Here is a 12,885-nt window from a genome sequence, read left to right as displayed (position 1 = left end):
CCGCGGCATGTATATGAGATGTAAACGATCGGATTAGCTATTCCCCCCCATTCAGTAACACGCGCCCCGACTATCGCCTTTTTAACCTAGAGTTTAGCCGCGCGTTTAACCTGCTCATTTACTGCCTACCCCTACCCCTGTGTAAGAGGCAGGGGTAAGGGTAGACGGCAAACTTTCCCCCAAAAGGAAACCTAAAAACCTAAAATTCCCTCCTCCCGAAGCTACTCGACATGTAATCAACTTACTTTTTGTTGCTTTCAGCCCTTTCAGCCTTCTCTGCCGTCCTCCAGAGGGGGCAGCCGGCGGCGAAAGCGGCTTGCAGCGTTTCCCCCCCCCCCACCCCCCCACGCAGGTCCCGGTTCTCCAGGGAGCCAGCTCGACTTCTGGCTGACAGCTAACCCCCCCACCCCCCCAAAAAGACTGCTGAGTTACGGCCTTGGAAGCGAAGCGTACTTTCATGGGCTTGAGCGCCCAAATTGACGGGCGCTCAAGCCCATGAAAGTACGCTTCGCTTCCAAGGCCGTAACTCAGCAGTCTTTTTGGGGGGGTGGGGGGGTTAGCTGTCAGCCAGAAGTCGAGCTGGCTCCCAGGAGAACCAGGACCTGCGCGGGGGGGACCGCTGCAAGCCGCTTTCGCCGCCGGCTGCCCCCTCTGGAGGACGGCAGAGAAGGCTGAAAGGGCTGAAAAATAACAAAAGGTAAGTTGGTACATGTCGAGCCGCTTCAGGAGGAGGGGATTTTAGGTTTTAGGTTTTCATGGGTTAAAGTTGGGATCCACTTCCTGGTACCTGTCATTTCAAACGTCATTTGAAATGACAGGTACCAGCGCACCCAGGATATTGTATAGGCGCTGTATTAAGCGCCTATACAGTAAAATGGGCTGCGCGGGCCTAACGCTTCACAGACGCTTCTTGGACGCAGCTTGCATTTGCAAGCTATTTAAATACAGTATCGAGCGGTAGGTGAGCAGGACTGTGCGTGCGGCAAACGCGGGTGCGCCCGGCACTAACGCAGCTCTTCCTACCGCTCCTTACTGTATCGGCCCGTTAATTTGTAAATGTAGGGCTGAGCTTTCAAACCTGGTTTTATGGCCGTAAATGGCTGTACCAAAAGTAACCCGGGGCTCAGTTTGCGGAAAAGTCGGCGCATATTTTTTACACGAACTGGCAAGAGGTGTTCTGAAGGGTGGAGTTTAAAAGCTATGCCTGTAGGTTCACTTGCACAAGTTACACCTTTGTTACAGCAGCTGGGTTTGTGCATGTACTCCAGCACTCAAAGGTGAATTTTAAAAGCCCAGCGCACACATCAGGAGATGTATAAAGAAGTCAATCTTACTCGCACCAACCAAGGTGCTTCTGTATGCCCGTAAATGCCATGGCGCCCACATCTCAAACGTTTCCAAAACCGGGTGGGGTGTGGTCTGGGCAGGGCGTAGATGTTTTGGTGCCAGCATGTGCCGAGGTCCCCTGCTGCATAAATTTACTTCTGCTGTGGATGACGTGTAAGTCATAAAGTAAAAGGAGCGAGCCATTTCTGAGGGGTTTAAAGGGTCTGGGATAACTTGGAGAAGTGTTGGCTACCAAACCAGGTGTGGCTGGACGGACCTAGCTGTTAACTGGGCAAACTGGTAAACCGGGAATAGCAAGGGCGCGCGCCCCTTTTAAAATCCCCTGACTTAGGCGGTAGAAGCAGGATTTGCGAGCCCAAATTCCCACTTAAAATTTGACACACGTGCATGCGGCCAGGCTATTTTATAAGCTGCGAATATACCCATGCACGGCCAGATTTTAAAAGGGCCACAAGCACACCACGCATATTTTACAAGAGAGACAGCTACATATTTTACAAGAGAGACAGCTGTCCCAGGGAAGCTGCTGGGGCGCGGAAGATACTTCTGCTCCAGAGGAGCAGTAAGTATTAAAATAAAAAAATTAGGGGTTAGGTAGGGTTAGGTTAGGGGTCGGGGAGGAGAGGGGAAAAAGTATGAAGGGTAGGGTTAAGGTTAGGGAAGTATCCTCCCAGTCCGCTCCTTAATTGGACCGGACTGGGAGGGAACTGGAAACCGGCTGATTGCGTCGCCTCGCGTTGCTTATAAAATCCCCCCCCCCCCCATGCTTGCAGGTCACGGGCTGCCTGCACATGTGTGCACAGATTTTAAAATCAGGCACACATGTGGGCAGCCATCGGATTTTATAACACACATGCGCTAGTGCGCATGCGTGTTATAAAATTGGCACACTCATGTGCGCACCGGGAACCGCGCGCACATGGATGTGCATGCGCGGGTCTTAAAATCGACCCCGCAAGTTCTAAAATGACCTCATACCTGGATGCGAGCCAATGCATGCGTGAAGTGTGTGCCCCTGTTTGAAAGTTACCCTCCCTATGCACAAATTTTTAAAGCAAACTTAGGGGTAGGTTTTAAAATGTGCATGCGGGCGTCCATGTGTGTGCGCTACCTGCAGCGCACACATGGATGCCTGATTTTATAACAGGCGCGTGCAAGTGCGCGCATGTTATAAAATCGGGGGTCGGCGCGCTCAAGGGGGGTGTACAATTGTGCAACTTGTGCGCGCCGAACCCCTCGGCCTTCCCCCATTCCCTCCCAGGCCGCTCCAAAATCGGAGTGGCCTGGCAGGGAACTTCCCAAACCCTAACCTACCCTCCCGCCCCCCTAGCCCTCACCTAGACACCCCCCCCCCCCCCGACCTTTATTTTACCTGTTGCACGCGCCAGAAGCCTGCCTGCCCGCAATCCCCCGGCACAGCAGTAAATGGCCGCTGTGCCGGGAGCCTCTGACCCCACCCGGACTTACGCGCGTGGCCGGGCCTTTCTAAAATAGGCCCAGTGCGCTCAAGGCTTTTAAAATCCGGCCCTTATTCTCATTAGCTTGCTTAGAAAATTGAGGGGAAAGATTCATGCAGACTTTATCCCACCCACACACAGACAATAATATGACCCTCATAAAAGGAGCCTGTTGCTTTTAATTCTCCTTCTGATCTAATTTCTGTGCTGCTTTTCTGTTTTGTTGCAGCTTGTTCTTGAAATTTTACACTGTTTTGGGAAAAAAGTTGTTATGACTACCCTGCTAGCTTAAAGACTTCCTTAAACCTTCTGTGGGCTTGGTTTATGCTGCATTTATAGATTATATCACGGACACTGAAAGAGCTGAATGTGCACGTACAGTTGTCTGACAGTATGCTGGCTGTAGTTAAGACCTGGACACCTCCCAGTTCGATCTGCCTCTGTCATGCGTTGACTCTCCATGGGTCCGTGCTCTGTGGAACTTGTTCAAAACGGAGGCCCATTTGATAATTTTAAACACTTACTTTAGAATGGAAATAAAAATGGGAACAATAAAAGAAGCCTTAATGATTTTATATGTTCTGCCCTCCATCTGAATTATTTACAAACAAATTGTGCTGGTGTTACTCTCCTAAGGCTGGACTAAAATATTTAACATATTCATTTGCTTGTGCTAATTAAAAAAAAGAATCCCTAGCAGAATCACTAGAATAAAATTAAGCTATGTAGCAAATTTTGCAAAATAAATGATGCTTGGACACAGAATTCAGGAATAAACTATAGTCTAAGGGTGGCCAACTCCGGGCCCCAATAGCCACCCAAGAGGTTTTTAGAATATCCACCATGAATATACATGAGAGCGATATGCATGCATTGCTATCATTGTATGCAACTCTTATATCGTGCATATTCATGGTGGATATCCTGAAAACCAGGCCTGTTTGTGGTTCTTGAGGACCAGAGTTGCCGACTCCTACTATAGATATTTGTTATATGTCATTATTAAAAAAAAGAAAAACTCAAACAATTGAGATGTGATTTTTCCTCAAAAGTAAGCTTTTCAGTTTTTTTTTTTTAACAAGGAAAATACACTGGGGAAGAAATGGTTAAAAAAACATTGGCATAAATAGAGAAATAGCTAATGGCACAATGAAGGAATTAATAGCAATGTAATAAAACTCGAAGGCAATCCCTACCCCATAATAAATAGTGGGGAGGAGAAGGAAACAACTTTGATTCACAGATTGTTAATGATTTCAGTGGTGGTGGTTATAGTGTCGTGTTATTTCTGTAACAGCTGTTCGTCTTTCATTTAAAATTCAATAACCTTTCAGATCTTAACCTGCAGGATGACCCTAGCCATTGTCATGCAGCTTGTGGCAAAACTAGATGATAATTAAACAGCATCCCTCGCTATTCTTCCCGCTGTTTCCATAAATTTCCCAGATGCATAGATGGTTCTCCATTTTAATGCCAAAGGTTTGTCATCAGAATGACATTCTGCCGCTGATGGTTGCCTAATCAGTTCCTTGGCTCCTTAACAGGTTCCCTGAAAAAAAAATTTTTTTTGAAAAAGAAAAACATTCCCTACTTCTTGTATTGCAAGCGTTTTATCATGTTTGCCACCCTTCCGCTCCAAGATTGGAAACCTCGAAAGGGGGTGGATGTCTGAGCTGTGGATGGTGCATGGTCCCTTTTATACCTTATCCCAGTCGTTTTATGGCTTTCTGAGCCTGGTGTTTTCTGATGTGATACGCCAAGGCCTGAGCGGCAAAGGGGGGAATCAACTGTTTAATTAAGGCAAGCAGCAAATGCTGGCTTTGTTCTTTATGCCTTACGGCAGCAGTGCATATTCATGTGTTGTTTTCCAAATCCAGTTCAAGCTGCAGTGGAAGCTGCAGGCTGACAAACATGGAAACAGTTCATATATATATATATATTTTTTTTTTTTTTATTTTTTTTTTTGCAATCTCTGGCATTCATACAGTTCTTCAGTTAGCCCTCAGATTTGTGAGAAACCAGACTTCTACTTCCAATAAGATGATGCATTTTGAATGTACCTTTTGAAATTGTTTTTGCATATGGTTCACTGGGTTTGTTATAAATTTCCCCTGATGTCAAAAAATATTTACTTTGCATTTTCAGTTATGTTTGTATTCCCTCCTTCGCTGCCTTTAGCCCAGCCCTTTTCTCCTAGCAGAAAACATCTTTGCTGGTTTCCTTGGCAAAGCTTTTTGGTGCTGGCAGCTTTTTATGTGGTTCTACAACCGTCCATTAAAATTAGCATGAAATTATTTAAAATTGCCTATTTATTGGCAAGTACATATAAAGCATTAATGGGCCATTCCCCCTGCATGGTCCATATTGCATTGCTACAACAAAATATTGACGATCCATCTGAACCCATTTTAGGTGCCAGTTCTTGTTAGACTGGCCTGGCTCAGATTTGTGACCGGCTTTCTGAGCCAGCTGTAACCTGCCTCCCAACTGTTCTGGGCCTGCCCAGCCTGGCTCAGGTTTTGATGCGAGCCAGCACAGGTCAGCATGACTCACTGGGACAGGAGGTTTGTCAGGAGCTGAACTGCTCTCATACTTGGCCAATGACTTTATAGCAGTCTGGCATCAACAGGCTGTTTGTTATAATTTTCCCAAGAAAATTCTGATTTTCTTGGTTAATTGAAAATAACCAGCACTTTTTTTGCATGCAAGCCCATTTAATTAAGTGGTGTCATATTTTTCTTAACTACCCACTACATTGTATAAATGAAAACTCTGCCTGCTCTAAGAGTTGGTGGCATTTCTGCTCATCATTACATAGAAGGTTCAGATTTGGGGCTTCAGCACACCCTGACTGATGGACTTTGAGTGCATCACAGAGATTATTTATTTGGGTCTTGAGAGGGGAAGGATAGGATAGCCTAGTACTACAGCCACTGAGCGCGAGAGAGAGTACTGAAAGGCTGCGGCTCGATGGGGACTTCCTTTCTAAGCCCCAGCCAGCTGGGAATCTGGGTGCATCTTCAGACCAAACCAGCCCAACCAGCAAGGGGAAAGAAGTTAAAATATTCTCCGCTTTTTAGTTTAAACTCTGGAAACCATTCCTGCCAGTAAATCATGGTGCCCAGGATCTGACTTGGAGCACGATATTAAGTTTGCTCTTCAGGTGCTATTCTTAAATAGGCCACATGGGATATCTTGTAAAAATTGCACAACACGTGTGCATGCATTCTGAAGTTTAGGCTTGACAAGTTCATTGTACAATGCACTGAGGGGTCGATTTTAAAAGCGTTGCTCATGCAAAAGTGCCCATATTTGCAAATATGTGGGCCGCGCATGAGCAATGTGGATTTTAAAAGCCGTGTTTTATGTGCATATATGTGTGTACGTGAGCCAAAAATAAGCAGGTGGGAAAGGGGTGGGGTATAGAGGTTTTGGGGCAGGGCCAACAGTTAGGCACATAACTCCATATTTTAAAACTGGAGGCTGCAGCGCACAGTGGCTTATTAGCTCCATATATGTACTGCTGAAATCATGTTTTAGGGCTTATATGACAGGGGAGGGGGAGGGGTCCAGGGGGCATGCAAGATGAACAACTAGCAGGGTCTGGATGACTTCAGATTGACTGGGGAAACTGGGAATGGCCCTCGCACGAGCATGTTTTAAAATCTGCTTACTTACGCCTGTTAAAGCCGGCAAAGTACTATGAAAGATACACGAAGTAGGATTGCTTGAGTAACCTCTTAAAATTAGGAGAATACTTAAGTGCAGTAGACTTATTCTAAATTATACACATGCCAGTGCACGCATGATTTACAATTCTAGCTGATCTCTGCTCACGTGCGATACACGCGTGAATGGGTGCGCTCATTTTAAAATTTGCCTGTAAATGAGTCGTCATACACTTTAAAGGTTAAAATATATGGAAACTAAATGTGTGGATTGTTCTAGAGTTTAGATAACAGATACCAATACTAGAACACAGCTGCTTCCCGAAATTATTATTCAGCCGCAAGTGGAAAACAAAATGTCCTTATCTTAAGTTTTTTACCTCCATGAGCAGAATTCTGAGTAGCCTTTACTGAAGAGGCAGGTGCTCTATCCAAAGGTCCTGGATTGCCCTAACTCCTTGTAAAAGCAGCTGCTGATAGCATCTGAAGTGAGGCAATGTCTCTCATTTCAACCCAAGCTGACCTCTAGATAAAAGCAGCGTCTTCGTGCTTTGAAATTAGCGCAGGTCATTTTTCACTATTTCCATGTGTGCCAGCAGAGGAATGAAAATTCTGAATGTTTTAGCTGAATTTAAGACACACACACCACACACACACACAGTCCTGGAGGCTGCACTCACAACCATTGCTTAGCCTACTAGTGTACACATGCTGGGTTCTGTGATGACTGGGCTATATTGCTGAGAAAGGGAGAAGGGGTTATAAAATGAAACCTCCTCTCTGTGCTGATCAATGAAGTCTCATGGTGCCATGGCTCAAATAGAGGTTGAATCCAGTTTGTCTGGAAGCAGAAGGAAGCTATGGGGTTAACCTATGGATTAGTTTAATGTACTAATAAAGATGTATTAGCTGTTAATATTAGCTGTGAAAATTAGCTGTTAAATATGGTCCCTGTAACATGTACATCCTATTTTAATAAGTAGTCTTGATTATAATAGAATACTGCACCTGAGATGTGTCAGATTTGCTTTCTACTATTATGAATGTTATTTTGTAAACCATTGTGATCTTGAGTTGGAACGACAGTATATAACATTGTTAAATAAATAATCCTATCCCCCTTCCCCCTATCACCGCTCCCCCCCTTCCAAAAAAAATAAATAAAACTAGTAGTTTTACCAATTATAACCATTCACATGGTACGAGACAGAAACAATAATGTTTGTTTTCTTTTGCATTTACAAACATGCTGTCGCTGCAGATGACATAAACTGGCCTGAAAAGGATGAAGCTCCACCTTCTGATGCGCAGGATCTTATTACCTTACTGCTCAAGCAGAATCCTTTAGAGAGAATTGGAACAGGTACAGTCTCCCTTTTGTAGCACTGTTTGGCATCCTAGCAATTAGCAGTGTTGTTCCTGCTTGTTGTGGCCTCGCCCCATGCTCTCTCTCTCATATTTTAGGGTGAGGGAAGAGATGTGCCACTGTGGTGCACTTAAATTGCAAGTGTGTGGGTCTGGGGGCCTCATCTTCTGGTGTTTCTACCCCCCCCCCCACCTATGAGGCAAAGTCAGAGATCAGCAGACCTTGGCGCCATGTTTACCTTCAGCAGCGTGAAGCCGGCCAGGCTGACTCTCCATGATTACCATAAAAGTCATAAAATAAACTTGTCGTGAAGTTTTGGGGGGGGCAAATTTCCCAACACTGTGCCATCCTGTTTTGAATGGAATTGTTTGGCAATCTCTGCTCTCTCTGTCTAATCCTACCCTTTCCACCACCCACCCAACGCCCCAGTCCCTCTTCTTATAAACCTCTCTACCTCTTCCTTGAGCTAATCCTGTCTCTCTTTCTTTATCTTGATGGTCCATCATGTGGTGGAACTAGCTCCTTCCATTCCCATGTGAAAATACTCTTTCCAAAGTGACCCTTTTCACCCCCGCTTTCCTGTTTTTCTCTTTTCTGTTGCGCTTCTCCATTCCCCGTTACTCCTATTGCTGTTTGTCAGGTTTTTCCTGATATAGTTTCTAGTCTTGTAATAAAACTTGCTTTTTATTATCTTCTGCTACCGAATCACTTAGTGGCAAAGAGCTTGCCAAACTATGGGACCTGTTTACCAAAGAGCGTGAATGGTAATGCATGCATTACTATTAAACATAAGAGAAAAATATTCATGACTGGTGTTGCATATAAATTGATGCATAACATACCCAGTAATGCAAAAACTTAACTACACCTTGGGAGGATGTCGCCTTCCTCGAGCGCTGAAGAGCTAAAGTGGCATCTCCAGGCCTTAGCACTGCCCCACAGCCCTCCCCCATGGTAATGATCCCCTCACCCCCATTGAGCCTTTAGTCCCCAAACCCCCAAAGGTTGAAGCCGCTCTCCTCGAGTGTTAGCCTCCCTTCCAGGTTCCGAAGCAGCCCTCATGGGGATGATCCCCCCCGACCTCTCCCTTGTTCTGGGATGGGAGGAGGGCTGGGTCCCGCATTAGTTGCTGGATATCATAAGGTGTAGGAATTAAGGCCCAGGGAGTCTTCCTACTGACTCATGGTGAAGGGGGCAGTTCAGCCCTTAGGGGGATGGTAGGATCCACTGTCCAGAGGGGCACTGATTGCTTAACAGGGGAAGGGAAGATCAGAGCCCCTATTGAGTCTCATGTTACCAGTGGTGGTAACACCAATGCATTATTATCACCAGTGTAAACACTTGCATGTTAATTTTGATTTTAATGCCAGATTCATTAAATCACTTTGATTCACTTTAACGCCCTTTACTAAATTGGGTATTCATGTTGTGGCTAATGCTGTTTAAATTGTACATTATCGATCAATTGTAATGCAGCTTAGTAAGTACTGTACTATGTTATAAAGTTGAGTGTTGTACAGGTGGAAAGTTACATGAACATTTTACATTATATTCATTCCCATATTCCCTATGAGTTCGGTCTTGTAGAATTAAGGGCCTGAGCTGCTGTAGCTTTTTCCCATTTTTTTGTCTAGGGTTAAAAAGCTTGGGGGTCGTCGAATGTAAAAACCTGTGGGCGCACATGGATGCGCTGATTTAATAACATGCGCGCATTGCTGCGCGGATGCTATAAAATCCAATGCATGTGAGCACATGCGCGACCGATTTTAATATCGGCGCACACATGCGGGCGGGTGGCATCACACGCGTGCAACGGGAGGGATTTTACAAAAATACGCTTGGTGACTTGAGTAGGATTTTCCCAGTTCCCTCCCAGTCCGCTCCAAATTAAGGAGCAGACTGGGAGGGCACTTCCCTATATCCCTTCCTACTCTGCCTCCCTTTTCCCCTCTCCTCCCCGACCCCTAGCAAGCTAGTGTAAGTATTTTTGTTTTCTTTCTTACTGCTCCTTCGGAGTGTAACTGCCGTCACACGCTTCCCCGGGACAGCGTCTAATGCGCTGTCCTGGCCGGCCCCCCCCCCCCCCCCCAGCCTGCCCCTTTTCAATGGCCCATCATATCTGCGTGTACTGGGAGATATGCGCATGGCCCGGCTGTTTCTAAAAATACGCACGGCCCGGCCACACACGTATCTCCCAGATTTTACGCTTAAAAGATTTGGGCGTTGGTGAATGAGGCCTTCAGTCATTGAATTCTTTCTCAGACCACACGTGTGTGTTTTTTCTCTTGCTCCCCCAGGTGGTGCCCATGAAGTAAAACAACACCAATTCTTTAGCACCTTAGACTGGAATGGGTTACTGAGACAAAAAGCAGAGTTCATTCCACAGCTGGAGTCTGAGGATGACACTAGTTATTTTGACAGTAAGTACGGTAAAAAAAAAAAAAAAAGTAAAAATGTTATAAATAATTCTTTTTGTCCTTTTCGTTGTTCCTTCTGGTGCTAGCATGTATGCTTTTGATTTTTTTTTTTTTAAGTGTATTTGTTTGTTAAACCCAAATTCATTAAAATATGGTACTTTTAGCACTGCAAGCGCGGTAAGAGGTTGGTCTCATCCGGCCTTCTGTCGCATGTTGAAGCTGTGAGTCTGATGCATGATTTGAGGCTCTGACGCAGAATTTTCTTGGCCCGCAGCTCGCTCCGAGAAGTACCATCACATGGAAACCGAAGAGGAGGATGACACCAATGATGAAGATTTCAGCCTGGAAATCAGGCAGTTCTCCTCGTGTTCCCATAGATTTTCCAAAGTAAGTAAAAGCCACAGAAGGTAATGCAGTAGGCAGTCTTCAAGCGGCTGTATAGATCTCAGTACTATGTAGCCTTTTTAGCCTGGCAGGAAGACGTGAGCCATTCTTCCTCTCGTTTTCATTTTTGTCCCCTCTCCATTGACGTTGTCGAATTATTTATGTTATCCGCCTTAGAACAATGCTAATTGAATGAGGCAGCTATAAATTTTTAAATAAGCATTGTGAGTATGTTTCAAATACTTTTTGGAATTTCCCCTGATGCAAGCAGTTCGCCAGAACTGGAGCTCTTTTAAGGCTCGTTATCAGCATAACCTTTAGTGTTATTTTTCTCCTATGTTTTAATAAGCTTTATTTTCGTTATATTGATCTGTTATTTGGTTATCACTTCATGCCACATTGGTTTTGCTGCTTTACTTTTCTGAGCATGATTTCTGTCAGGGATGCAGAGGTATTGGGTGAGAGGGCATCTGAGAATGTCAGAGTTAGCAGGTGTAGTACAGAGTTCTTGTAGCCCTAGTGATCCGGGAGGATACTAAGCATCCTTGGAGATTTATGGTGCCTTTAATGAAACCAACAAAAAGGTATTCTCATATACAAGCTTGTTATCCAAAGTAAAAGAGCTGTGTGTTTTCGAAAACTCATGCACTACCACATTCTGTTTGTTGGTCCTTTAAAAGGTGTCACAACCTTCAAAAGCATCAAAGTAGCACCTCTGAGGTCCTGTCTTTAATTAGTGCAGTTGTATGGCCTGGCAGAGGTGTATGCCTGAAGCGATGCACAGTGCATGCAGGATACAATTTTGTTGTAATAGAAGAAATTTGAAAGCTTTCTGGGCTTGTGTAGATTCTTTCACGTTAAGCTCATCCTCCAAGCTCATCCCCCTCGGCGAAACATATCCTACTGCAATGTTTGTTTTTTCTGTTCGGCTTTTCGGAGGAGTCTCTATGCATTTAAAGGGTAATTTTCAAACAGTCCACATAAGAAATGCATGCAGGCCGGAAAAAAAAATGCGAGTTAGGTTACACCAATTTTCAAAGTGGACTTGGGCACCTCGGGTCTGCTTTGAAAAATATTCCTCCAAATCTACCCGCACACACTTACAAATACTAAAACGTGTCCAGAATATTTTCTTGGAAGTTCACATGCATACCTTTTAGGACCCAAAAATATGTGCCTAAGTCCAAAGGCCCCGCCTCACATCTGCCCAAAGAAAGGCCTCCATTACTCCTGGTAAACTTACATGCAAACACAACATAAGCGCCTAAGTTCACCTGCATATCAAGCGGGCAATCTTGTAAAAGCCTTGTCGCTGCACTTAAATCACTGTTTTACCCACAGTGTGTTAATTCACTTAAACATGATGTATGTTGTGCATATTAACAACAGTGTTAATGAGATGCAAATGAAGCAGACATTACCACAGGCGGTAAAGTACATAAGTAGAAGTGCACGGTATCGTAAAAATGTAACTACATGTATAGTAACATTATTTGCATTAATGCATTCATGATGCAGTTTGAACATTTTAATGCGTGTACATTTTTGTTGCGCTAATAGATAATGAGCTATTTTGCATACTTTTGCATCTCATTACCTCATTAGTATAGATTTCCCATTAAAACTATTGCAAGCTAATTTATGTTTATTAACAGCTTATGTGCATTAACAGCTTGCAGTTGATAATGTATGCACTCAATATATATTAACACTTGTGCCTGCATTAATATACTTTAAGTAGTACATTGTTCCTTTAGGTCCCTATTTACTAAGCATTTTTCTCATGGAATATAATGGAAGAAAGCCACTAGTAATTAGTGCTTAGCTAGTTAAATGTTCTGATTAGCTGAATGTCCTGAAATGCTTAGTTATTTTCTGAACAAAAAAATTATTCTTCATTGTTGTTTTGGGTTCTAGCCTCAATGCTGGGAACTCCTTACAGATCTTTCTAAAGGTTACATAGATGTGCTTATCTGCACATTCTAGGTCCTGGGCTAGCTTAAAAGAAAGGCAAGGTCAGTGACGTGAAGTATGATGAACGCTATGTATTTTCATTTTTTAACAAATGCAATAACAAGGCAATTAAAACACCCAAACTCAAATCTTACAGAGAGAGAAAAAGGAGCCCGTTTGAGAAGGGAAAGCTTATGCAATTGCAAGGTCACCAATAGATGTGCATTTGAAGCCAAGCAAACTTCTTTACTTCTGTGTTCACCTTATAGCCCCTCATCCTTATGATAAATCCA

The 12,885-nt window shown here is 44.1% G+C and overlaps 1 protein-coding gene across 6 annotated transcripts in view; it reads left to right on the top strand.

The window, feature by feature from the left end:
* The window catches only part of MAST4 (microtubule associated serine/threonine kinase family member 4), a 963,205-nt gene that overhangs the window by 895,872 nt on the left and 54,448 nt on the right, over nucleotides 1-12,885 (top strand). For all 6 annotated transcript variants that reach the window (XM_029575919.1, XM_029575908.1, XM_029575928.1 and 3 more), the window contains 3 exons: nucleotides 7,734-7,835; nucleotides 10,136-10,258; nucleotides 10,530-10,642. In XM_029575919.1, the coding sequence (XP_029431779.1) occupies nucleotides 7,734-7,835; nucleotides 10,136-10,258; nucleotides 10,530-10,642 (338 nt within the window). The remainder of the gene's footprint in view (nucleotides 1-7,733; nucleotides 7,836-10,135; nucleotides 10,259-10,529; nucleotides 10,643-12,885) is intronic.

The sequence above is a fragment of the Rhinatrema bivittatum genome, chromosome 1 (assembly GCF_901001135.1).
Source record: "Rhinatrema bivittatum chromosome 1, aRhiBiv1.1, whole genome shotgun sequence".
NCBI classification, from domain to species: domain Eukaryota; kingdom Metazoa; phylum Chordata; class Amphibia; order Gymnophiona; family Rhinatrematidae; genus Rhinatrema; species Rhinatrema bivittatum.
Note: the sequence above shows the minus strand (reverse complement) of the source record. Positions and strands in the feature narration are given on the sequence as shown.